The sequence below is a fragment of the Aythya ferina genome, assembly GCF_964211825.1.
Source record: "Aythya ferina genome assembly, chromosome: 28".
NCBI classification, from domain to species: Eukaryota; Metazoa; Chordata; class Aves; order Anseriformes; family Anatidae; genus Aythya; species Aythya ferina.
Window position 1 is genome coordinate 2,585,800 of NC_140325.1, and position 26,283 is coordinate 2,612,082.

Here is a 26,283-nt window from a genome sequence, read left to right on the forward strand (position 1 = left end):
CCATAAATCCTCCCCAGGTTATTCCAGCCGCTGTCACTGAGCTGTGGCAGCAAATCTCAGCTTAGCTCCGAGCAAAGCAGCGCAGAGCACGTGGCGCTCGCCGGGTCCCCCAGCACCCATCTGCACTGCCTTTGTCTCCTCAGCCTTTGAGCGCTGCTTCTCCTCCTCTCTGCTGCAAAGAAACGCGTTCGTTGCAACATTGCTTTAATTTGTTTGCCAGCTTTCAGGGAGCGGAGAGGCTCGCTGCTCCCATCGGTGCTGTTTGGAGGATGCTTGATGCTGGCAGCGTTAACTCTTCAGCTCCTGCACGGTCGCCCGGGCTGCCAAAATGTGTTTGCACGTTCAGGACACACGAGCTGCCTTCTCCAGCACAGCTCTGGGGTGCTATGGCAGCAACAAAGGCACGGGGACAAACAGCCCCTAGCAAAGCCAGAGGATTGCAGATGGACAAATGGCATGGGACAAGTGGGTGGCACAAGGGGACAGGCTGGATCTGCACCCAGGGAGAAACTGGGGTCCCTTTGTCCCGTGCTGCACCTTGCACGTGCTGCATTTCACCTCCATGGGCACGCTCCTGATGCTGGAACCCACTCGTGGTCTGGGACTGCAGCGAGGGCTGGGGCAGCAGGAACGTGTTTGCTCTTGCTGGGCCCATTTGCAGAAGCACCGGGGTGGCCACTGACGACGTGGGGAGTTTCTTCTCATGTTGCTCCAAAACAGCTTCAGTTTCTGATGTGTGTATCAGAGCAAAGAAAGCAAGGAGCCAGGAGGGATGGCCTCGGGCAGTGCTGCAGGACCGCAAGCACCACGCGGATCCCCTGCTCAACCCAGCATCCTGCAACAGGGGTTTGCGGGGCCTCTGCACTTCCAGATGTGGGTCCCATCCTTCCTGGTCCTTCAGGTCCCCTGGTCTGGGGGAACAGCCCTGGGCTGCGTCTGTCCCAGCTGAGGAAGCCTTTTCTGGACTCAGGGTAAAACAAGCCAGGATGATAGGAGCCAGACAAGGTGGAGATGGTGCACAGGGAAAGTGCTTCAGGATGCTCCTCACACTAGTTGCTCAACCTAATGAAGGTGCACACGCAGCTCAGCAACTTCCCAGTATTTCCATCCACCCTCAGTTTGCGATGTGCTGGTCACAACTTGGGAAAGCTGCGGCTGAACCATCACGAGATTTCCAGGACAGCAGAAAAGCAGAGACAGGGGCTGTAAGAAAACTGCAGCAAACCCAGAGCATGCAAGGGACACCCACATCCAAGGGTGATGAGCAGCAGCAGCCAGAGGGAATCCCAAATATCCAGCCCTGGGTGTGCAACACTGGTGCAACACAGATACAGCAGCACGGCTCTTCCTGAGGCTGCCAGCAAGGAGCTTTCCTGATGGAGACGGCCCTGGGGCTTTCATCCCTGACCCTTGGGGACAATTCCTGCAGCCACAGACCCCCAGGAGAGCCCGAGCCACCTTCCCCACCGCCCGCTGCGTCTCCAGATCCCCCGCACCCGCGCTGCAAGGTGCCTGGTTGTTAAGCGATTCAGCCTCCTTGTTATCCCGAGCGCGGTTCTGAAGGTTTAAATAGAAAGATATCAAAATAAAAGATAATTGTTGAGAAAGATGAATAGGGGGGAGGAAAAAAAAGCCCATCAGCATGGAGGAACTCTTGTCTAATTTCTCACCCACGCAGAGCACAGCGATATTAGTGCCTTCAACTCTGGTTCGTAAAAGCTTTCATGGCTTTATTACCAGCTCCCCGAACAGCTTGTCCTTTTAATAAGCCGAGGCCTCCAGATAGCATATCTGCCCACGGGAGATCCCATCAGGACCTGGTTAATCCGGGCAGCAAACAGCACACAGCATCATTGCACTCACCTGGCCGAGGAAGCCCTCTGCTTGGGCAGGAAAGGGTTAAAAACCACCCCAAAATCCAAGCAGAGAGGGGAGAGTGGGCAGAGGAGCCACCGCTCCACCGGGGCCTCGCCTCCAGGGTGGTGGCACCCGGTTAATCGGTGCTGCCGGGTGTCCTCGCCTTCCCCGGCAGCCCTGCTCTCTGCAGCCGCCAGCTCTGGCCACGGAGGCCTTTAATTATCCAAACTGCTGCCCCTCACGAAATTAAAAGCCGCTGTGGATGACTCAGTGTTTAATGGACTGGCTGCTCCCAGCGCCAGGAGAGCCAAGCGGGTGCGAGCAGAGCACGGCACAACACGGCATAAATCAGGCGGCGACGCTCGGCACGGGGGCGAGCAACCCAGCGGCTCAGAGCGGGGAGGCAGCGAAGTGCTGAGCGTGAGGATCACGTCCTCCTCGGGGTAACCCCAGCGAGGAAGCCTCCAAGTGCCACGGCTCAACCCAGGCTGGCTCTGACCCTTCACATCCGACCCCGCTGGGGAGGTGGGGGGACATTAATTTCGCAACCCTGCCGCACCACCGAGCGAGCGGAGTGTGCTCGGTTCTCAGGATTTCGAGGCAGAGGTTTGATTTGGGGACGTCTCAAATGGTCAGGTGGGATTGAAACAGCGAGGGAGATTAGGTGCCAAAAGAAGCAAGGTGAGGTTTTATCTTGGCCACTGTTTGCCCAACCCACGATGGCAACACGCTCCCAGCCAGCTAGGGCTGGAGGTGGCTCTGCTAACAGCCTCGTTAGGCTCACCGAGATGCAAGGTTTTGGCTTCCAACAGATAATTAGCGATGGGCTCAGGAATTAGGAAGCCCTGGACCTCTACCAGGAGGTATGTGGAGGCACCAAAGCCACTCCTGGTTCAGAGCTGGAGCAAAGCCACGTGGGGGGAGCACCCCAAAGCGACAGGGATGGGGAAAAGTGGTGCCCAGCCCCACATGGACACAACAGCCCTAATCCCAGAGCTGCCCACCAGCGGGGAAGGCGCATGTAGGAAGTCCTGGTGGGGCCCCACAGTGCCTCATTTGAGCACAGTTTGCTGTTGCTAATGATGCTGATGGTTATTTCCCCAAGCTAGGAAGCGTTTGGCCCCAAAATGGGCTCCTGGAAGCAATTTTAGATGAGCAATCTGTAATACCAGAGCTGATGGAAGCAATTTGCAAGCCATTAACAGGAATCGGCTGCAAAGATGTTTTACATGTCACTCAGCCCAGGTTCAAGGGGGGCTTGGATCTTCCCATCTCCCCCAGGATCGGACAGGGAAGGGCCGGACACTGCACCAGCCTCGAAGGACTCCGCACCAGCAAGGCTCAGAGCAACACCAGGCACACAGCACGGGGCAAACACCAGCAGCATCCTCCCAGCAAGCAGCTGGATGCCAAAACGCCGCCTCCGAGGCCCTGGCAGCAAGCAGGGAGGGCTTTGTGATGTGCCACGCTGCTTGCCTTTTAATTCAAACTCTCCCCTTAAATCCACGGCCAGCCCCAGAGATCGCAGGGGCTGTGACCCCAAGGGCGGTTACACCCTGGGAAAGCAAGCAGCAGCGCCCAGCACCTCCAGCTCACGCAGTATTTAATAGCTCGCTAGGAATTAAATTGCCTCCTGTGCCGTGGCTGGGTGGCAGGTGCAGATAAAGAAGCAATTTGCAAGGCAGGGCTGCCTCGTCCGAGGGAGCGATAGCGGGACGCAGCCCGGGCCGTGGGGAGGACGAGCAGCATTTACCCATCCCTGCCCTGGCGATGCTCCTGCCCTGGGGACGCTCTTCCAAGCAGCAGGATGGAAGTTGGCTTCTGTAAGCAAGATGCACGCGGTGGAAAGGAGACGAGCATTGCTTGGGAGTGGAAGGAATCCCTCCAGGGTTTGAGTTATCCCCGGGCCTGAGCTCAGGAGGTGTTCTCCAGACACCCTGCTGCCTGCCTGCCGGAGCCTGCGCTGGGAGCCTCAGCGGTGCCGCACCTTCCCTTGATTACATTTTTGCTGCTAATTAGATCTGCGAGCACGCCTGAGGCACGGCCAGATGAGGGGAGCTCTGGCTACTGGGTCCGTACTGGGACCGAGCATCCAGAGGAAGGAAACAAAACATCCCCAGCAGCTCACCTCCTCCTCTTCACCCTCCACTGTGCTCGGGTCCCAGCCCACCCTCGGCTACCGCCCTTTAAGCCTTCGTGCCTGCTGCCTTGCTGTTACCAATTAACACCTGGCGCTAATCGTTAGCTCCTGGCCAGCCCCACGGCCCTCAGCTGGCCCCGCTGCCTCTCCCTGCAGGAATCAGCACAACCATCACGTGGCTCCCCTGAAAAATAACGCGGAAACGCTTGTGCTCCCCACGCTCCACTCGACTCCAAGGATGCAGCTGCATCCTTCCTGGCCAGGGGCCAGCGGCGAGGAAGTTTCCTCCGGCTGCTCACCTCCTCCCCAGCTCCCCCAGGAAAAGAGAACCCGGCACATTTGGGGTCTCCATCAGCCCCTCAAAACCCCCGGGAAGTGCATTTCCCAACAGGGATGGCTCAAACCTTGCTGGGGTTTCTTGCACGGGGGGAATCAAGGGCTCGCAAGTGCGTCCACGTGCACATCCAGCCTGAAACCCCATCCCTCCCCGCGTGCAGCCCTGCCGCTGCCGGTGGATTTACTGTCAATAAAACCACTGCAGAGAATGACTTGTCATCTGGAAAGGAAAAAAAAATTAAAAAAAAAATGGTTGGGGTGGGGGGGGAGAGGAAAAAAAAACAACCCCCTTTTTTTTTAATGTCCTTATCCCTTATCCGAGCGGCGCATCCTTCTCCGGGTTTCCATCCGGAGCCCTGATGGAGAGGCAGCTATCAGCAGGCGCTTGGCGGCCAGGCAAGGAGCAATGAGCCTCGCTGCAGAGCGCGGTGGGGAAGGGAAAAGCAGAGCTGGTGCCAACAGGAAAATCTAACGCCGCTCTCCCGGCCTCGTGGCTTCATCCCCGAGCGCTGGCAGGGCCCCTCCTGTGCCCAGCGGTGAGCGAGGGGGGTGCAGGCTCCTTGGGGTGGCCCCAAATCCCATTTCTGTCCCCACAGGGCCAGGGTGGATGTCTCCCAGTGGGTCCCACCCCAAAGCCCTCAGGTTTCTGCTCCAGCAAGGAATGGGCAAGGAGCTGGGTTGGGAGAGGATGCTCCAGAACAGGGCCAAACCAGGTGTGGCCAAGACCTTGGATTTAGGGACAGGGTACGCATGCCTGACCTCGCTGTACCCCAAACTGCCCGCGTTCCCATTATCCATGGGTCAGGCAGCGAAGGCGCACTGGGGGGGGACACCTTTGGGCTGGGACACATCTTTTGGGGTGAGCCCAGGCTCGGCCTGTCTCTTTCCAACATCCCATAAAGGACATGGGAGCCATCGCTTCCATTCCACTGCAGCAACCCCTGCTCCCTGCGCTGCTGCAGCTGGGCTGGGGTCTGCAGCGGGGTGCACGTCCTCAGCTCGGGCTGTGGGGACCCCCAAATCCCCAAGGAGCTCACAGGGGGGACACGGAGGTGGAGAGGGGTTGGAGATGCTGCAGCGCTGGCTGGGCAGCACCCCAAAACCCTCTTCCTTTACCGTGGGGAGGAGGAGAGCACCCAGCACCCTGTGCAACCTGCCCTGGGCAGCGGGGAAGCACCCTGGGGACCTTCCTGATGATTTTGGAAGCAGCTGAAGGTGAACGGCTGGGAAAAAGGCAGCGCACCCTGCACGGGGCAGGAGCCCAGCACCTCCAGCAGGGTTTTGTCCCCGCTGCAGCGAGCATCGGCCGGGGTCGTGCTGGCAGCAAGGAGCAGGGCTGCACCCAGAGAGCTCGGGGAAGGTGCTCGAGGCACCCTGGAGCCCCGCTGCCACCCTGAGCAGGTGCTGGAAGGTGGCTGCCTCCGGTCCTCCAGAAAAGGATGGAGCCACGCACGTGTCCAGCACCCACCCTGCTGTTTGGGGTGGCTGGGGCCACCCGTGGGCGAAGCCCGCGAGGGCTTTGGAGGCCGTGGATGGGGGCAGCGGGGTCGGGGCTGCGTAGGGGGTCTGGAGGGGGCTCAGGCGGCGCGGGGAGCTGGAGGCTGGCTGGAAGGCGCTGGGGGATGGGAGCGGCACACGCAGGCACACGCACACACACATTACCCACATGCACACGGCAGCAGCACCAACAGCCCCTGCCAGCAGCCTGCAATCGCTGGAGCGCCCCGCTCCTCCGCCTCTCCTCCTCCTCCTCCTCCTCCTCCTCTTCCTTCTCCTCCTCCTCCTCCTCCTCCTCCTCCTCCTCGCTGCCCACCGGCCTGCGGCACCCCTCCACGGCCTCCGGCCCCACCAGCGCACAGACAATGACTTCATGCGGATTATGCATCTGAAGAAATCACCAGCTCCCAGATAGCCACAGGGGGAGGTATCCATGTGTTTGGCAGGGAAGCAGCCTCCCGCTCGCCTCCCTTCTCCCCCTCTTTTCTCCTCGCACCCATCAGCTGCCTCCTCTCCGCCGATGGTCGCCTCCGGTCCCCCCGCGCGGCGCTGAGCGAGGCCCCGGCGCATCCCCGCTCCCACGCTTGCACCAAGGTACCGCCGAGGCTATTTTTATTTCTCCCCCCCCCTCTTCTTTTCCGGTTCGCCCGCCGCTGCCGGGCTCGGTGCTGCTGCTCGCACCCTCCGTGCCTGCGCCTCTCCCGCTGCCATCTCCCCAGCCAGCAGCGAGCGGTGGAGGAGGCTCGTCCCAGCCCCGGCACCTGCGTCGCAGCGGCGGCAGCCACGGAGCAGAACCAGCCCAGCTCCGGCCCCGGCCGCCAGCCCTGACTCCAGGTTTGCATCTCCCACTCCTTCTTCTTTTTGTCGACGCGCCGGTGCCATTCGGGGGATGCGTGGAGGGCCCCCGGAGGGTGCTGGAAGGGGGATGGTTGTGGTGGGGTGCCGGTGGGGCTCGGCACCCGGGTCTTGCCGTGGGATGGGGAGCACGGAGAGGAGGTGGGAGGGGAGGAAATGCGAGGGGCTGCACCCAAATAAATAGACACGGATGAAATAGGGAGGCTCGGGGGGGAGAGCAGGGCACGGCAAAGCGTCTGCCCCACGCGAGGGCCGCCGGGTGCATCCCCAGCAGCCCTGCCCAGGGATGCCACGGGCCAGGCAGCACCCTGGAGGCTGCGGTGGCAGCAGGCACCCACGGGCTCCCTTCTCGGCAGAGTGGCAACCCCTGGGTGCCGGCGCGGACCATGATGGACCTGAAGGTGGACGAGGAAGAGGTGGACAGCGGGCAGCCGGTGAGCATCCAGGCCTTCGCCAGCAGCTCCACCCTCCACGGGCTCTCGCACATCTTCTCGTACGAGCGGCTGTCGCTGAAGCGCGTGGTCTGGGCGCTCTGCTTCCTGGGCTCGCTGGCGCTGCTCGCCCTGGTCTGCACCAACCGCATCCAGTACTACTTCCTCTACCCGCACGTCACCAAGCTGGACGAGGTGGCCGCCACCAGGCTCACCTTCCCCGCCGTCACCTTCTGCAACCTCAACGAGTTTCGCTTCAGCCGGGTGACCAAGAACGACCTGTACCACGCCGGCGAGCTCCTCGCCTTGCTCAATAACAGGTGGGTGCTGGGTGCCCCGGGGTGGCCCCGGGGGACACCTCCAGCCACGGCTCAGCGTGCCACCGGGTGCCCCACGTGCCCACAAGGTGGCTGGTGCGGGTGGCATCTCCTTAACCTCCATGAGGAAGCAGATCCTGAGCTAATTCAGCTCTACAGAGGGATGTGGCCACTGCATGGCCCTACCATGAGCGGGGTGACCCCAGGTCCTGCTCCTGCTCCTGGGCACGTGGCTCCCACATCGGAGCTGCCCTGGATGGATCCAGCCTGGCTCCGGTCCCCACGTGCAGCAATGCCAGGAGGTGAAGCTGCTGAGTGTCACCTGCACGCTGGGGCCATGCCTTGGGCTGCAGGACCCCACGGTGCAGCACCCAGGGCGAGACCCCAGCCCATCCCCATGCCCACAGCAGCTCCGTGGTGCTGCCAAGACATCCTCAGGAGCTCAGGGCTGGCATCAAGGCACGCTCTTTGCCTGTGCTCATTTAGTGGGGCACAGCCACCGCATCCAGCCTGCCACCAACAGCATGGAGCACGCAGCCGGGCTGCCCTGAAACGGGGCTGGTGCTGCAGGACTGATTTTGGGGGGCAAGCAGGCTCTGTTTGGTACATGGTCACTGCCAATGCCAAGCTTCTCCGGTGCCGCAGGTGTCACGGTGGCCCTTGGAGAAGGATGCTGATGGCTGGATGCGGTGAGCTCCTCCTTGCCCATCCTCCCGCCCCATCTCACACCTCTGGGCCAGTTTGTGCTGTTGAAAGCTCTGAAAAATGCCATGGGCAGAGCGCTTTTGCCAGGGGTTGGGGCAGAAGTAGCTCGTGTGAAGCCCAAATGACTTTTGGCAGCGGGAGCAGCCACTGCAGCCAGGCCTGAGCCTCTGCCTGCTCCTTCCCCTAAGATACGAGATCCCGGACACCCAGACGGCCGACGAGAAGCAGATGGAAATCCTGCAGGACAAGGCAAACTTCCGAAACTTCAAGCCCAAACCTTTCAACATGCTGGAGTTTTATGACCGGGCTGGCCATGACATCCGGGAGATGTTGCTGTCCTGCTTCTTCCGCGGGGAGCAGTGCACCCCTGAAGACTTCAAAGTGGTGAGTGCCCCTGCGGCCCCCTCCCAGCGCCACAAATCCACCTTGTGAGGAGGATGTTTGTCTGCCTGCAACCATTCCTGCCTCCTTTTGGCTCAGAAAGAATGGGCAGCAGCAGCATTAAGGGGATGCCAGGGGATGGTGCTGGGCTTTAGAGGTCCGGGTGCCCCCGAGGCACTGGTGCAGGGCGCTTCTGCGTGCGCAAAGCTCCCCGGGATCACTCAGGCTCTGCCAAGCAGGGTTGTGCATGCCGGGTTGGACACCTTGTGCTGGAAACCACTGCATGGTGAGGATGGAAAAGCAGGGAGAGGCACGGAGATGGCCAGCGGGGACCTAAGGGAGCCCCCCCAGGCCCTTGGGGGAAGCAGGTCCCAGTGGCACAGCGCGGCGTGGAGGCTGCGGCTCGCACTGGTGCTCAGCTCCAGCGCACAATAAAGCCTTTATCCCCCCGCGGCTGCCTCTCCCCCGTCCAGCTGGGAATTACACAGTGCTGGCCATTCGGACGCTGCCTAATAAATTTGGCAACCGGGGTGGCTCTTTGTGAGCCGGCTCTGGTGTGGCGTGCGCCGCTCTGCGCCTTTTGGGGTCCCCGTCCCTGTCCCCAGCATGGCCTGCGGACGTCCCGCTTGCATCCCGTGCTGAGCGAGGACAAAGCCACCGAGCGTGCCGAGGTGCTGGCTGGGTGTTCCCAGGGCTCCTGCCCAGGTCCCGGCGCCGTACGAGTGGTTTTAATCATCTGCAGTAAATTCCCTCGGCGGGCTCTTTGGACAGAGCAGCCTTCTGTTGTTACCGGTTGGGCGGTTCGGTTGGTAAATGGAGGCAAGTTGCAGCCCCGAGGGGGCTGGATCCCCCCCGTGGGGGTCAGGTCCCACGTGCAGTCACCAGGTGGTTGTGGTGCCTGGCCCTCCCTGGTGGTGTTTTCTGCACCAAAGCATCCTCGGGAACTCATCCTTCATCCTTCCATCCATCTGTTAGGGTCCAAATACCCCGCTTCCCCCATCCGCTCCGACCGGGAGAAGCAAAATAGACTTGCAGCTGGTTTATTATTACTGCCTGGATTATTCCTTGCAAGCAGGTTTGGATGATTTAATGGATTTGATTAGAAAAAGCTGGCTCAGTGCTATATTTATGTTGCTCTTTGGATTCCCCTTGCAGCCTTGTGCAGGCAGAGCTGTGCGTGCCGGGGCTGGGGCCGGCGCCGCCTGCGCACGCAGGGTCCTGCGGCTGCCCCGTCCCTCCGAGCTCCTTCAGGAACCTTTGCCCTGTCCCCAAACGGGGCTTGTGGCCGTTTTCAGAGGCATTTGTCTTAAAGGTTAATAATTCCTGCTGCCACACTGTTCCCTGCTGTGTCTGTCCATGCTTGGCACTGCTCTGGGCCCCATGGCACCAAGGGAGGCCGGTGGGTGCCGGGGCACCCTTGGGACCATCCCTGCACCGTGCCCCGCTGGCTCTGCATGGTGTCCCATTGTCCCCCCACCCGTGTCACCCCCACTGCAGATCCCACTGCCTCTCTTTCGGAGCCCCTTGCACCACCCAGGCTAGCGGGATGCCCAAGGAGGTGCTCTCACAGCCCCCCCTTATTGATACAGAGGAGATGCTGCACCCGAGGGGACCCCCGCCGGGGGCGATTTGGGGGCTGCCCAGACCCCACAAGCTGAGGGGGAGCTGCCTGCGTGCAGGCAGGGATGGAGCTCGCTCCTTTCCTTACCCGTCCCCTTCCCAACCGTTCAACTTCAGCGCTGTGGCCTGCAGGGAGAGCCAGTGGGGCAACGGGGAGAGCCGGGGGGGGGAAACTGGGAGAACCGGGGAGCGATGGGGAGAGCCGGGGTGTGATGGGGAGAGCCGGGGAGCGCGCGGCCGCCCAGGCGATGCCGGCTGCATGCTGATGTTGGCCGGCGCGGGAGGCGACGGGAAGAGCCGCGGCTCCACCGCCAGCACCGCGGCCGCCGCGTTATCTGTCCCCGGCAGGAGGGAGGGCTCGGGGGGAAACACGGAGAATGCAGATGGGGGGGGGGCCGTAACCGAAATATCCGGGGTGAAAATAAAGGGGGCTGGAGCTGCCCGCTGTCCTGACCCCCCCCCCTGTTGCAATGGTGGACAGTGGGAGGGCATCGCTGGGGGGTGGCCATGGCAGCCCTAGGGTCCCCCCCCCCCATGTGGGGAGGGCTGCCTGCGTGGCCCCATAATGCTGGGAGCATCCCGGGGGGGCACATTGCAGCCCCCCTGCATGGAGGGGTCTTGGAACGTGCCCAGGATCCCCCAGCACGCGGGGCTGGTGCGGGATGCCAGGGGAAGCCCGTCCTGGGGTCATGGGGGCTTTTCCCACCTCCCCTTTTGTCCTGCGTCATCCCCGGGCCACACTGGGGGGGCCCCGGCCTTGCTCCTTCCCCTCCATCACCACCCGGCTGCGTGCTGCAGGGGGGTGCTGCGAGGGGCAGCAGCCACACGTAGAGAGATGTAGGGATGCTCCGGGGGTGGGTTTTGGGTAGGTTTTGGGGGACTGAGCCCTTGAAGGAGACCTGGGAGGATGCACAGGGAGCTGCAGCCGCCTCCTCTCCCCAGCCCCCAAATCCTGGCACGGCCTTAAAACCCTGTGGGGCAAGCACAAGGCGTGGGGCATGCCCTGAACCCCCCCCAGAGCCTCCATCCCTGAAGGATATGGGGTGAGGACGTCCCCAGCACCGGGGCCGTGCCCAGAGCCCCACAGAGCTGCTCATAGGGCATCCTTCCAGGGCTCCTTTTTGGGGATGGGGGAATCGGCCTCCCTTTCACCTCCGTTTTGGGGCCGTGCTCCCCATCGTGCTCATTAGCAGCAGAGATCAATGTTTCTCGCCTGCTTCTTCATTATTTATAAGTTCGAGCCCTCATTCCTCTGCGGGAATGCACGGCCCCACTGGCTCCCCGCTTGCATTTCCCCTCCCTCCCCATGTGGAGGCCCCGGGAGTGCTGCTCGCTCCCCCGTGGATCTGCTCCCTGCACAGCAGCCCCGTCTCTGGGCTCTAAATCCCATTAATTTTCTTTCCACCAAGGGGAGAACGAGGATACCCTTCCTCTTCACCCCACGGAGTGTGGTCTGGGGCATGGCAGGGGTCACGGGATGGGAATTGGGGCTGTCCCACATGAAACCATCATTAAACCTCAGGACGGTGCCACACGCTCTGCTCTGCTCAGCCCTTTTTTGGGGTCGGGGTGATGTGGGCAGCCATGCCCAGAGCTATGTGATTTTGCAGCTTTCCCATCTTCCACCCCTCCAGCCTGTCCTGGGGGAGAGTCACGTCCCCGAATCCCCATCCCCCTGCTGCTTCGGGGCGCGGGAGCCGTGCCCAGCCTCAGAGCCTTAGGGCAGCGCACGTGGGACACCCCAGATAAAACTGCAGAGGATTAAGACCTCTGGACCATTTCCATGAGGCTCCGGGGCTGAGCTGGCACTCGGGAGAATTGAGTCTGACATGGAGATCATGTCGCTGCCTTTTGCATCGGCTTTCTGCATCCTCTGCCCTGGAAACAACGAGTGCCCGGAGGATGAGCGAGGCAGGGAGCAGGAGAGGTCTGGAGCAGCCCCAGCAACCCCCTGCCACGCTCCTCCTCTCCTTCCTCCCACCCGCGGAGCAACGTGGGTGCTGTTGTAACGGAGAACGGACCCAGCACCATCTCGCTGCACCCCGCTGAGCCTCCCCACGGCCCCTCCAAACCCCAAGGCACCTTTCTGACCCCCCCCCCAGATCCCAAAGCCACGGCTCTGCCTCAATGCTCAGCCCTGGGGGACCCCAGCACCCACCGGAGCACCCAGGCATCGGGGCCGTGGCAGTCACGAGCCCGGAGCCCCGCAGTGAGCGCAGCATACCCGCAGCGAAGCGCTGGTGGGTAATCATGGAGCCGGAGTGAAAAACATCTCCAACACAGCTGGAGAGACCAGGCGCGGGAATTACCGATACCCAGATATTTCCTGGAGCTGTAGAGAGTTAATAAATAAACCTCACGGGCTCATCCAGCTCTGGAAAAAACAACCTGGGGACCGCGTGGGCAGCAGGACCGGCCACTGACCCCAAAAAGCATCATCCCCCGGCCTGGGATCGGTCTCCAGCAGCACAATGAGCCCGGCGGCACTCCCCACGGTGCCCAACGAAGCCGATGCATTTACAAACGCTGTAAAACATTCAACTGATTTATGTAAATCACTTCTTAACGTGGCACAAGGGCTCCTAAATAACTTATAAGCATTTGAAACTCTTCGCCTCTATCTGTTGTTTCCGAGCTGCGCTTCACCTCCGGCATCCCAGCCGTGGTCCCCGGGGCCCGGCGGTGCCATCCCCGCCTGTGTCAGTGCAAGCTCCTGTCCCAGCCATCAGCACCGACAAGCAGAGGCTTCGTTTGACCCCGGAGCTCGCATCGCTTGCCACGCGAGTGAAGCAAACCGCGTGGGACACGGGCTGTGTGCTGCGGAATAATTGGAGCTGATGGAGCAGAGGAGCATCCCCAGCCAGGGCCGCAGCTATTTGCTGGGTCAGGAGGAGCACCCCGACTCGGCCAGCTAGGAAGCTTTCAAGGATCTCGGTATTTCGCTCAAAGGAAATCATCCAGAAAGAAGCCCAGAGCCATTTAGCCCTTGGGTGCAGAGCGGAGGCACCGACGAGCGCTGTTCCTTGGCCGCTTCATTTCCTCGGTGCTTGCTGAGGTCTTCTGGACACCGGTGCCTGCGGGGTGCAGGTGGGAGAATTTGGGATCCCTCGGCCACCCACGGCTCCACTCACCCCACAAAAACACACAGCGAGCAACTCTTGCTTGAATCCAGTCACATTTTACTCATTTTGCAGCAGGACAGCACGAGACAGTCCCCGTTGCTGCATGGGAGCGGCGTCCCCAAACCCCCTGGGATTTTGGCAGAGCCAAAAGCAGCAGAAGAGGGTCAGGAACAAGTGGCAGAGGACATCAGTGCTCGGCATGGCACAGCAGGGGCTGACGCGTGCCTGTGCCTCGCAGCCAGTTCGTTAGCAGCTCTGCCACGGAGCAGGTAAATCATTTAGCGCCTCGAACCTGTAAGCACCGAGCAACATCGCTCCTGTTCGCCCCGGCAGGAGATTAGGAGAGGAGAGAGGAGGACACGCAGGAGCAGGAGCAGGCACAGCCGGGGGTCATTTAGGTCCTGGGTTGGCATCGCAGCCGTCCCATCCCCATCAGCGTGCGCAGCCCTGCCCAGAGCCGGGTACACGCGAGCATGCACCACGCACGCATGGAAACGCTGCGCACCCGGAGGCATCACGCACCCCCAAAGCACTTTGCACACCCCAAAGCACTTTGCACAGCCAGAGTTACCCTGCACACCCAAGTTGCTTTGCACACCCAAATCGCTTTGCACACCCAGAGCTGTCTTGCACACCCGAAGCCCTTCACGCACCCCAGCGCACCCAGAGGTGTTGTGCCAAGAGCTCCGAGCGCCTCAGATGCACCTTTGGGGCCCCGCCAGGCTATTCCTGCTCCTCTTGAGATGCCTTTGCACACAAAATCATTAGGAAATTAATTATTAATTATTATTAATAAGGTTTAATGGTATCTTCAGCTGCTGGAAGAGATGAGGAGGCTTTCGAGCACCATCTGGCTGGCCGCGATGGAAGCAGGGATGCCACGACCGCGGAGTTCCAGGCAAACGCACCCCGGACACCAGCCCTCGTGGGAGCCACAGGCTGAAAATACAACCCCTAAACACCACCAGAAAATGGAATTTGTTTTTTTCCAAACGATTTCCCCTTTATCTCCCTTCAGTCTTTATCTGAGAGCCAAGCTGAGCAGCAGCAGCTGAGCACATGGCGCGTTCGGTGACCGAGGGTATTTCAAAGAATCCGCCCAGGAAAGCTCTCCAGGTGGCTTCTCCTTTTCACCAGCGCTAAACGGGGACAACCTGGGGCAGGGGGAGCAGCTCCCCTGAGCACCTGGAGCCATGCAGGAGGCAGAGATCTCCCCAGGGAGATCCGGGAAATTAACTGTCTCGTGGCCTTTTGCCTCAGTTTTAATTTATCTGGCTTTTTATAGATGCCTTTGTTTTATCGCCTGCAGAGTTTGGTCAGAGCCGGGGCTCTCGAAGCAGCAGGCATCACTGCAATTCCCGAAACAACCATGACTCAAGATGCACCTCACCATCTCAGGCTCTTATTTATTTATACAGGCCTTGACACTTGGATATTACAACTTTTTTTTTTTTCCTCTTGAATATTTTTCCCCCCTGCATGGAGGATCCGCTGCATTTGCACCCAGGATCCCAGCACCAGGACAGAGCCAGGGACACTGGGGCAGGGGCTCCCCCCACCCTCAGTTTATGGGGGATTTTAAGCCCCTTCTCGCTGCCCCAGCAGCCCCACAAGGCAGCGCTGAGCCCCACGCAGAGCAGCCACACGCCGGGGCTGTGTAACCACCTTGCTTGGATTAGATTTGATTTGAAAACCATGCGGTGCACAGAGCTGGAGCAGGCAAACGCAGCGAGAAAACCCGCTCGGAATACAATTTCCATCCCCCCCCCTACCACCACCAATAAAAACATCGGCTTGAATGTTTGCATGAACTGTCTAAGCAATCGTGAAGGATGTCGGAAAAAATTGCAACCTGCTTATGGGTAATTCACAGGCAGCAGGAAACACGGGAAGGCTTTCGGATAAGTGTCCGCCCAGAGAATAATCCCAGTGGCTCCAGAATTAGCAGCACCTCGGCAGCCTCCTCCTCTGCTCCCGGTGGGGCAGGAGCCAGCACGGTGCTGCTGCCCCCCTCCAAGGCACGGGAGCTGCTGCAGATGGGTAAATCACCCAGCGAGCCCTCGGCGTTACAAACTGTTTCAATTATAGGAGTGTAAACGGGTCCTCAGCAAGAAGGATAAGGCGGCTGCTGGAGCCATCGTGGTGGATACACAGAGGAGCCCGGCCGTGGATACCCACGAAGCCCCCCCGGATCCCCCCCCAGCAGCAGGACCACAGGGGACCACGATGCCGACAGCCCCGGCACCAGGCAGGGCTGGCTGGGAAGCGCTGAGCAGCGCCGGGCCAGGGAGGTTCTGAAAGATTAATGGAGTTTAAATGGAAACGTTTGGAGAGGAGATAAGGCTCGTCTGATATGAAATGATATGGAACAACGGGAGCCAGGGAGGCCCCAGGTCCATAATGAAGTCCACTTAGCGCATTACTCACCATAATGTGCTTTTTATTAAAGTCCTGAGCTGCAGATGCTGGGGCTGCAGATGACAGCCCCGGGCAGGATGGCACGGGGCCGGCAGGGACTGGGAGCATCCTGGTTGCAGGCACCCCGAGCTCTGTCACCAAAACCAGCCAGGATGGAGCACAGCAGCCCTGCACGGCCCCAAAACGGGACCTTTGTTTTTCCATCCCCTGCACGAGCCAGGAACGGATTCCCACATCACCTGTGTGCGTAGCTGGGGCTGGACTGCCTGGGCCCATGGGGACAGGGTGGAGAAGAGGCGGAGGTGGGGAATAATACAGAGAAAAAGTCCTTTTTAATCATCAATTTTTCTGCATTAGAATGTGACATGCTAATCCACTGTGAAGCGTCTAATCTGGGGGGATAAAGGGTCGGATAACACAAGCTGCGCCTGGCTTGGCCGACGGTGCAAGCAGAGGCAAGGTGGCAGCATCTGATAAGTGCGGCAGGATTAGTCCCAGCAGAGATCCTGGCCGCCCGGGCAATCCCACCTTGCTCACCCGCCTCCTCTGCCCAGGAGCAGCGTGAAGGCTGCCCCGATTCTGCCTTTTATTCAGGAGCTGCAGCTACCCCAAATGTTGCAGGCCTGAATTTTTCCCCCCCCTCTCTGGTGTATCGCAGGTGCACGGCAGCCCGCTTGCCCCACCAAATATCCACCCCCAAATCCTGCTCCTGGGTGCTGTGGGATTGCATCCAACCTCATTGACCCCCCCAGGGAAGGTGCAGGCAGCCCAGCCCCAGCTTGGCCAGGCCTTGCCAGGGACGGAGCCGAGCGGATCTGGCTCCCAGGGCACCTCCTGCAACAGCCTCCCCGGGGCCGGGCTGCTGCTTGCAGGCCTGGGATAACAGAGCTTGCAATGTTGTTTTCTCCTCGCCTCCTCGGGGATTGGTTTATCTCTATGAATAACTCCATCCCGGCTTTGATCTCCTCTGCCATTAAAGCGTGACAGGCTGTGAAATGCGCTGTTGCTGCCGTCAAATCCCCCTCCTGCCTTCTCCCCCCCCCCCCCCCCCACGCCGCCTCCGTGCTCCCCCGCTCCGGGGAACCTCCTTTCCCCAGCCCATGATGAGCTGCAAGGCACAGAGCGGGGCCAAACCGCCCCAAACAGCGGCCAAACACCAAGCTGGAGCCAGGAACAACCAGGCTCCTGCCACCGTCCCGCTGCCCCCACCGCAGCAGGGGACAAGGGCACGGAGCATCCCCGGTCCCCAGCCGCAGGTCGGGGCACGGCGGCATCGTCCCAGCACGCGCCGCCACGGGGGCTGATGTCACAGCTAATTATAGCATCCCCCGTCCCTCTCCCCCGCAAAAGCTTTACCTGAAAAAGGGTAAAAATAACTCCTGCTGCGGGAGGAGCTGGAGCGAGCCCAAGGACTGGCTCCAGCATCTCCAAAACTCGCGCAAACTGGGACGGCGACCCCCTGCCCGCGGCACGGGGACACGGCCACGGTTTGTCCCTAATTGTAGGGGCAGGACGGGGTCCCCCAAGCACCGGTGCCACCGTGCTCCTGGCTGGGACCATCAACTGGTCACCCAGTTTGAGTGGTGGCTCCGGTAACTGGAGCCCAGGCAGCGCTTGGCTCCGGGAAGCGGCCTTGGTGCTCTCCGCAGGCTGGTTAAGCCGAGCGCGACAGGTTAATGGCTCCGGCCGATGATGGAGCGTTTTCATTACAGCACCTCCCTCTCCCTGCTGCAATTGCTCCTGAGAAGACACATTAAAAGTCCCCCCTCCATGCCATTAGATCAGATTAGCACCTTGCTCACACCATCAGGGACCAGCAGGGCGAAGCAAACCCTTTCTCTTCCATTTTCCTTCTTCGCCTCTCCCTCCTCCACTCATTGTCACTGAAACTCCCTGTCCCATAGCCAAGGGACGTGACAAATCCCACCCTGACCTCAGCCAGCCTCATTCCCTGACAAAAGCAGCCTCTGGCGCCTGTTCCCTGCTCACACCACAGGGCTGAACCAGCCCCATGCCCCCAAACCCCCTCCCAGGTGATGCTTTTATCCAGCCCTGCCCGTGGTGCAGCTGCAGCTCATCCCCACCAAAAAGGCAAAGGGGCAGGATGTGACCCCAGTCCTGTTCCCGGGATGAGTTTCCAGCTCAGATTCTCCAGGTTGCTCCTGAAAGGCTCGACCTTGCTCCCAGCCTTATGAAATTTCATCCTGTGGCTCTGGCACTCATCCCCAAGGTCACCCCCTCTTCTCCCAGGCACTGACAGCATCCCCAGCTTTGTGCTCAGTGCCTCTGCCAGCGTTCTCCTTACACTTTTGGGGCCCTTTTGGGGGATATCAAGCTTGGAGGGCCCCGGGGCAGACCCTTGGGGGACCACGTGCTATCACACCATAACCTCTCGTCATCCCTGCCCTGGCAGTGGTCCTCAGGGTGCGTCCTGCACGTTTCACCAGCACCTCTTTCTCAGGAAGAGCCGATAACTTTGTACCGGGCTCCCATCCGTTCCGCAGAAGTTTCCTGGTTGTATTTGTTCAGGAGATTTGGGGGTGTCCGTGTCCATGATGTGCTCAGGGACGAGGGGCCCCGACGTGCCCTGTTGGTGCATGCGGGGAAGGAGGCACAGCAGCCGAAGCAGCGGGCTGGGGTGTGCTCATCGCACCTGAGCATCAGAAACCTCCCGTCCAGCTCTGGCGCAGCGAAGGCCTCCTGGATTCAGACGCTCCCCTTCCCCTCGGGTCCACGACGGCGGCTGCGGTGCTGGGATGGGGCTGGAGATTGCTCTGTGGTCGCATCGGATGCTTTTACGAAGTGCTGAGTGCAGGAAAAAAAGCGAAACCGCAAGAAGGGGCCGTGCTGCCGCAGGGCTGCAGTGGGGGATGCCTTTGCTCCCGGCATTCACCCGGCCCTGGCTCCGTGCCCCCGTCCCACCTCGGGGCTGCCTCTCTGGGCCCCCTGGTCCCATTCTGCTCACCGGCACAAAGCCTGGATGCCATCCCCGGGGGGAAACAGTGGCTCCCCGTGCCCCGCAGGGACGTGGAGGACGAGGTGATGCACCGCACAGCAGCTGGGCTCTGCAGGAGTCATCGCCCAAACCACGGCAGTGCCAAATCCTGCAAATCCGAGTTGGCTCGGAGGATGACGGACCTTGGAGCGCAAGGGGACGGGTGCCACCGGGGCAGGGCGAGCACCACGAGAGCTCGGGGACACCGCAGCATCCATCCATCCGCTCTCGATGACACCACGCAGACGGGCACCGCAGCGGGACGGTGCCGCAGGCGTTTTGGGCAAGGCTCTGGCCGCCGTGGTGAAGAGCAGGGAGAGCACGGAGAGCCAAGCATATGGTGGCTGCGGAAACAGCCTGGCCTCGGCGGGGTGTGCCTGGCTGGAGCAGCCGGTCAGGCTGCCAGGACCATGAGACCCACCAGGAGGACGGAGGATGCAGCACGCAGCACACCGGGTGCCTGCGCACACCCCTGCACGCACCCATCCTCACGGGACCTGGCAGCCCCTCGGCTTCCCCGGGCAGCACCAGGAGCTCCCAGCACAGCAGCGCTTCTGGAGCCGGAGACGTCTCTGCTCTGTCCTGCCAGCCGCAGCCGGGCTGCTCCCCCGGGACCAGGGAGCCCGCAGAACCGCCCCTCGCTCCTCCTCTCCTCGTCCCCGCTCCTCATATACCCTCCTCTCTCCGTCCCCTCCGAGCAGCCCTCTGCTCCTCTCCTCTCCCCTCGCTCTCGATTTCTCCCCGCGCATCAACGTGCCTCTCGCTTCTTTTCCCTTTCCCGTTTCTCCTTCCTGAACTTTCCCCTTCCTCCCTCCCCGCTCTCCCCCAGCCCCTCTCGCCCACCTTACACGGCATCGAGCCACTGCCGGAGACCCCCCAGAAGATCAGGGGCCAGGACCACCCCAGAGCCAGGACCCCCACGCTGGACAATGCCCCTCCAGATCTTCTGCACCATTTCCTTCTCCCGCGAGGAAGGACCAAGAGATGCCCCTGCTGCCGGGAGGGGAGAGGACGGAGCGGACGAGTTCCTGTACGGGCAGGAGGAGGATGAAGAGGAGGAGGAGGAGGACGTGGGAGCAGCCACAGACTTTGTGGCCTTTGCCAGCAGCTGCACACTGCATGGGCTGAGCCACATCTTCGTGGAGGGCAGCCTGGGAGCCCGGCAAGCGCTCTGGGCACTCGCCTTCCTCCTCTCCCTGTCCGTCTTCCTCTACCAGGTGGCCGACCGCATCGTCTACTACCTGGAGTACCACCACGTCACGCTGCTCAGCGAGGAGGACAGCCCCGAGATGACCTTCCCCGCCGTCACCTTCTGCAACATCAACCGTGTGCGGGTCTCGCAGCTCAGCCACGAGGACCTGCTCTACCTGGCGCCCCTGGTCGACTACGAGCCCGGGATGGAGCTGGGCTTTGCCCCAGCCCAGCCCAGCTCCTGGGAGGAGGACGAGCCCCTAAATTTGTACGTGTTTTTTAATCGCACTTGCCACCAGCTGGAGGACATGCTGCTGAGCTGCAGCTACCGGGGTGAGCAGTGCGGCCCCAGCGACTTCGTGGCGGTGAGTAGCCCCAGCACAGCCCCGGGTGGCAGCACGCTCCTTTTGCCCGGCACCGTCGTCTCCACCAAATATCCTGCCTGCTCTCTGGCTTGCTCGGCTCCCGTTACCCCTCACCTGCCCCACGATTGCTCCTTCTCCTTCTCCTCGCCCCAGCTCACCCTTCCCACCACCTGGGGCTGCTCAGTGTGGTGAGCGCCGTGTTCGCAGCTCGGGGTGGGGAGAAGCAAAGGACTCCTGCTGCCTGTCCTCTGGCCCCAAAAGGAGAGGGAAGGGAGCAGGGAGCAGCTCCAGGCAGCACTGTATGAGATCAGGCAAGCAATTCTGTCCTTGCCTGGCTGCTATGGGGGCAGGCTGATATTTCACCCCATCCTCCAGCACCCAGGCACCTCGCTGGTGTCGGCGATGGTGCCGGCTGCGTGGCCCCACTGGAGAGCAGCTCTGGGGCTGTGCTTGCAGAGAAGGTGCCTGGCACCTCCGTCCTCGTGTCACCACCACTCCTAGGCTTGGCACCGTGCAGTCTGCTGGCCCTAAATGCCCTTTGCCCAGGCTGGCAGCAGCCGAGCAGCGTGGAGCCGTGCCGGTTGCCGGAGGTGAGAGCTGAGAAGTGGGGAGCTGAGGATCCTGTCCAGCCCTGTCCCCTATGGGGACGGAGGAGGAATGGGGCAGGTGCTGGTGTTGGCATGGGGCTGAGCGACACCGTCTCGGGGATCTGGGGCTGCCGTGAGGTCTGTGGGGTTGTGGTGCTGTGAATCTGTGAAGCGTCTCCTCTGAACCAGTGCCGTTGCCTTGGTGCGGGTGTCTCCTCCTCTCTCGGGGCAAAAGCAGGCAGCTCCAACGGGGAGAGACCCCCCGTGGGGCAGGATCCCAGGTCGGATCATACCCCTAGGCTGGGGTCGGTGGCATTTTGGGGCTGGTGGTGCCCTCCCAGCTCTGCGCAACGGTGCCGGTGGCAGTTTGGGGTCAGCAGAGGGGCCCCAGCCTCAGCCCCGTGTTCTCTCCCGCAGGTCTTCACGCGCTACGGGAAGTGCTACACCTTCAACGCGGGGCAGGACGGGAAGCCCCGGCTCATCACCATGAAGGGGGGCACCGGCAACGGCCTGGAGATCATGCTGGACATTCAGCAGGATGAGTACCTGCCGGTGTGGGGGGAAACAGGTAACCCACCGCCCCAGAGGGTGCCAGCAGCTCCTGTCCTGCTCCCCAGCCACCTCCCAGCTCCTCACGCTGCAGGGCCACGTCCCTCGGGCTCCCTCCTCTTCCCTCCTTCCATTTCTCACCACTTCAGGTCCTTCGCTTTCCTTTTCCCTCCTTGTCTGTGCTATTTGCCATGGCAACCCCCCATCAGTTTAGACAAGCAGCTGTCACTTGTTTATAAATAGAGCCGAGCGCTTTCCCTGCTGCTCTCCCCAGGCTCTGGGCTGCAGGGGTCAGAGGTGGAGGGGACGAGGACGAGGTGCAGCAGCAGAGGGATGGACGGATGGCTGGACATGCAAAGGAAGGGATTCGCTGACAGGAAGGGTGGCAGGCAGAAGTTTCATTCCCTCTGGCAGCCGGGTTCAGCCCCTCTCTGCTTCTCTCTGCCGCAGATGAGACCTCGTTCGAAGCCGGGATCAAGGTGCAGATCCACAGCCAGGACGAGCCCCCGCTGATCGACCAGCTGGGCTTCGGGGTGGCACCCGGCTTCCAGACCTTCGTGTCCTGCCAGGAGCAGCGGGTAGGGGCTGGGGGTGCCGGGATGCTTCCTCCCACCCTCTGGGCTAGACCCTGTGCTCCTCTCCTCACTCCTGGCTTCTTCCCTCTCCCAGCTCATCTACCTGCCGCCTCCCTGGGGCGACTGCAAGGCCGTGGCGGGCGACTCGGAGTTTTACGACACCTACAGCATCACCGCCTGCCGCATCGACTGCGAGACCCGCTACCTGGTGGAGAACTGCAACTGCCGCATGGTGCACATGCCGGGTGAGCCGCGCGCCGCCGGGTCCGGCCCCTCTGCCCTCGGACACGGTCCCATGGGAATCCTTTCTCTCTCCTCCAGGCGATGCCCCTTACTGCACCCCGGAGCAGTACAAGGAGTGCGCAGACCCGGCTTTAGGTGAGGCTGCCCGGCCCCCCAGGGAGGGGCTGAGTGTTGGGTTTTTCCCTCTCTTCATCCTTCTCTTTCCCTGCCCAGATTTTCTGGTGGAGAAGGACAACGAGTACTGCGTCTGCGAGATGCCCTGCAACGTGACCCGCTACGGCAAGGAGCTCTCCATGGTGAAAATCCCCAGCAAGGCCTCTGCCAAGTACCTGGCCAAGAAGTACAACAAGTCGGAGCAGTACATCGGGTAACCCCCCAGGAGGACAGGGCAGCATCACGTCCCCCCTGGCTCAAACCTCAACCTGATGCCGCTTCTTTTCCGTACAGGGAGAACATCCTGGTGCTGGACATCTTCTTTGAAGCTTTGAACTACGAGACGATCGAGCAGAAGAAGGCGTACGAGGTGGCCGGCTTGCTGGGTGAGTGGCTGTGCCCTGTGCCAGGGCATCCTCCAACGTGGTCCCGCGTGCTGTGAGCCCAGCCCCGAGGCACCGGGGTGTGCCAACAGCTTGGGCACAGAGCAGGGCACACCACCGGGTCACAGCGGTGATGGGTTCTGCCCTTTCTTTGCTCCATCTGCCCCCAGACTCTGGGTTCATGCCCTGCTGATGAATTCCCTCTCCTCTCCTTTCCTCCCCTCTCCAGGTGACATTGGAGGGCAGATGGGGCTCTTCATCGGGGCCAGCATCCTCACTGTGCTGGAGCTGTTTGACTACGCCTATGAGGTGAGCACCTCTGCCATCCCCTGGCTGCGAGGGGGCCCGGGAGATGCTGGAACACCAAAGTGCTCCCCCCCAGTCCCCTCTGTTCCTCCAGGGCTGGCACAACCCCATCCTCCCCTTGGCACCACATTCCCCCCGGGGCTGGCAGAGCCCGCTGTGGGGTGCTGGGCCATTCCCTGAACCTTGGCCACGGGGCAGAGCCGTTTGTGAGCCTGCGTGGAGCTGAAACGTGGCTCTCGTAGGTGATAAAGCACCGGCTGTGCCGGCGGGGCAAGTGCCGCAAGAACCACAAGAGGAACAACACGGACAAGGGCGTCGCGCTGAGCATGGACGACGTGAAACGCCACGTAAGTGCCGAGCGTGCCACGGTGTTTCACGGCGGTGGTGGGCTCACTGCTTGGGGAACCAGCTGGGAAAAGCAGAGGCAGCAGGCAGAGATGTTGTAGGGAGCCAGGGATCCCACTCGGCAGGGTTGTGGGTGAAGCTGGCGAGCCCAGCACCCCATCCAGCCTCTCTGCCCCGCAGAATCCCTGTGAAAGCATACGGGGCCACCCGGCAGGCATGACGTACGCAGCAAATATCCTACCTCATCACCCGGCCCGGGGCACCTTTGAGGACTTCACCTGCTAACTGACGTCTGGATGTACAACCTGAGCTACCAAAGCCCTCCGGAGAGCTGCCCTTCTCCCTGCGAGCGCCAGCGGAGAGACACACCAAGGGGACCTCGCTCCTCGCCACAGTGGGACATGGACAAGAGCGACGGCCTCGGATTTCGGGCCAGGCGGTCGGCTCGGGCCACGCTCGAACCTGGCGTGCAGCCTCCGCGGCAGCTGCTCCGTGCCTGCCCCGCTAGCTCAGAGACTCGAGGACGCTCCAGCCCAGCCATCCTCGCGGCGCGGGGAGCGACACGCACAGCGGGCTGGGGCACGGGCCTTCCCCGTCTCCTCCCCTTCGGCTCCCCTCAGCCTTTTTAACTAGAAACCCAGAAGCCAAGAAGAAGCAGCCATTCGGCCGCACGGTCTCCATCCACAGCCCTGTCCGTCTGTCCATCCGTTGTCTCCATGCCCATTTTGCTCCCACGCCTCGGCCGGCGCTCGCTGGTGGCCCTGCGCCCGGCGGGAGGGATCGCCGCGGAGCCCTGCAGCGTGGCCAGCGGGCACGGCCGCGGGTTCATCGGCCCCAGCAGAGCCTCGCTGCCCCCTGGGACCACGGTGGCCCGCAGCCCACCCTCACCACAGCCCTGTCTCGGCACCCCCGGCTGCTCCACGTGCACAAAGACGGGGCAGCTCCACCTCTCCGAAACGTCTTCCTCGGCCACCTGCCCTGGGGACGGCGGTGCCCGGCCGCTGAGCTCGCCGGTGGCTGCAAGCACCGTGGAGGACCCAGCCTGGGGGTGCCACTTTGGTATCGAAGACCCCGCTGCCCAGTCGCTCTGCCTCGGCTGTGTCATGGGGTGGTCTCCCTGCCTGTCTCTCCTGGGCTTTGCCCCGCAGTCCCTAGTGTCCCCAGGGAACCTGGAGCTACCCCGTGCGGCCCCAAAAAGAGCCATCCTTGGGGAGAAAGGCATAAGGAAAGCTCCTGGCCTCAATTCCTGGCCTGGCTCAGCTAGGGGCACAAGGCAGAGCCCCTCAGCACCGCTTCAGCCAGGCGGGCACAGGAACCCCAACACCAAAAGGGTTTGGAGGCTTAAGGGACACCCCACGGCACAGGGTGCTCCGGTCTGCGGGACTGCAGGCTCCCACCCCGCCCCGACAGCAGCCACCCCCAGGGGCCACGAGCCCCGGGCACCTTTGGGGTGCCTGCCAGCTCGCCGCCTGGGACCCCCGCTGTTCCTCCTGTTGCTGCCCCTTCCCAGCAGCGGGGGCCGGCTGGCCGGCTCTGGCCGAGTCTCCGCTCCCCGGGCCCGCGAGCGCACGGCCACTTGGCTCCAGGGTCAGTGGCAATCGGCCTCCCCCAGCCCCTGCCAGCCCCCAGGCCCCCTGGCATCAAGCAAAAGCCCTCCCGGGGCTGAAGTGCTACTTATCTTTAAGAGCTTTTGCAATAAGTCTTTTTGGTAATTATTATTTCTACGGTGTGCTTTCGTTCTTCTTATTGTCATTATTATTATTTGCTTCCTGACCAAAATTAGGAACTGGGGGGCAGTCCTTTGTTATCCAGCGATCACCCAAAGATGACAGGTCGGCCGCATCCATAAATTTTCTTATGGATTTTTCCTAATGTTTCATTTCACGTCATTTATTTATTTTCTTTCGTTCTCTCCCACTAAAGCTTTTAAAGATGGGGCTGGGATTTGACCTTGATGCTCGCCTGTTGAAGCATACACTTTTTCGTTTGTTTCTATTATGCCATCTGCATTTTATATTTCTTATATATAATATATATGACTATATATATATGTGTACATATATATATATATATCTATATATGCATCATATCAGTGTAGATACCCATCCCGTAGCATTTAGGCCTTGTTCTTGTGCCATTTTTTTTTTCTGTTACTGATCTCTGAATGCCTTCAAGTGTATAAAGTGTTGAATTCTCTCTGGTATCTGTACTATGTACACACATTTTCATAGGAAGCACAATAAGATGACAGATGCATTGTACATCAATACCTGCTACTCTTAACGATGATATAAAGAATGATATAACTCACGAGCACTGAGCCTCTCTCTCTCACGGAGCTGCAGGAAATGCTCCCCAAGGAGGCGGGGGGGGGGGGACGGCAGCATCCCAGGATGTTCTTGAAGGCATCCCTGAAATGCTGGAGCCAAAAGGGGAAAGGGAAGGATAAAGCTTTGGTCCAGACTTCCAGTACAGCCTCCAAATGCTCACATGAATACCTGCAACAACAGAGATGATGTTGAACAGAGTCCCATTAAAAAGCCCCTTTATATATCTCCGACACAGCATCCCTGCCTGGTCCTGTGCTGCCAACGTGCCCCGAGGGATGCTTCAGGGCTGGAGGATGGGAGCTGACTTTTGCTCTCAAGCAGGGGGAGGAGAATTGACATACGTGCAGCTGCTGATCTTTGACAAATCTAACACTTCTGTGCTTCGGGACAGGTACCTGAGATTCAGCAGAAATGAGTCACCGGCTGGAATATTACCTGGTTTTAATTTAACTAAGTTAGTAGCAGTTGTAGTACAAGGCCTATGCAAACACAGCTTCTGTCCTTCAGATTTCCAGCTGCAAAGAGCAAAAGCAACATTCCGGGTCCTGGGCATTCAAAAGGGCCCTCAGGACCCTGTGGAGG

General features: G+C 60.9%; 1 protein-coding gene and 1 long non-coding RNA gene across 5 annotated transcripts; one reads left to right on the forward strand and one right to left on the reverse strand.

Annotated features, from left to right (window-relative positions):
• Positions 1 to 447: 447 nt before the first annotated feature.
• LOC311424508 lies at positions 448 to 4,020 on the reverse strand. Its single transcript, XR_014686112.1, has 2 exons — positions 3,986 to 4,020; positions 448 to 1,557 (listed from the first exon to the last, which is right to left on the reverse strand). It is a non-coding gene; the product is annotated as an uncharacterized lncRNA (long non-coding RNA).
• A 2,057-nt stretch (positions 4,021 to 6,077) lies between these two features.
• Positions 6,078 to 25,684, forward strand: ASIC1 (acid sensing ion channel subunit 1). Of its 4 annotated transcripts, XM_084499762.1 has the most exons (13): positions 6,078 to 6,257; positions 6,550 to 6,664; positions 7,042 to 7,436; positions 8,327 to 8,522; positions 21,235 to 21,385; positions 21,817 to 21,944; positions 22,036 to 22,186; positions 22,263 to 22,319; positions 22,398 to 22,551; positions 22,632 to 22,723; positions 22,950 to 23,029; positions 23,269 to 23,373; positions 23,552 to 25,684. In XM_084499762.1, exons 3-13 carry the CDS (start codon positions 7,072 to 7,074, stop codon positions 23,654 to 23,656), a joined length of 1,584 nt encoding a protein of 527 aa, XP_084355888.1. In that variant the 5' UTR covers positions 6,078 to 6,257; positions 6,550 to 6,664; positions 7,042 to 7,071; the 3' UTR covers positions 23,657 to 25,684. The 4 variants fall into 4 exon arrangements, with proteins under 4 accessions (XP_084355888.1, XP_084355887.1, XP_084355889.1 ...); XM_084499761.1 differs by having other exon boundaries at positions 6,078 to 6,664; XM_084499763.1 differs by lacking the exons at positions 6,078 to 6,257; positions 6,550 to 6,664 and adding an exon at positions 6,336 to 6,424.
• The last annotated feature ends 599 nt before the right edge of the window (positions 25,685 to 26,283 follow it).

What these genes read in the sequence shown, in the direction of transcription:
- ASIC1 (XM_084499760.1), top strand. Translation starts at nt 18,722, where the DNA reads ATGCACCGCACAGCAGCTGGGCTCTGCAGGAGTCATCGCCCAAACCAC. An exon ending in GCCCCAGCGACTTCGTGGCG is followed by an intron (nt 20,231 to 21,234) that starts GTGAGTAGCCCC and finishes TCTCTCCCGCAG; the next exon opens with GTCTTCACGCGCTACGGGAA. An exon ending in CGAGGTGGCCGGCTTGCTGG is followed by an intron (nt 22,724 to 22,949) that starts GTGAGTGGCTGT and finishes TCCCCTCTCCAG; the next exon opens with GTGACATTGGAGGGCAGATG.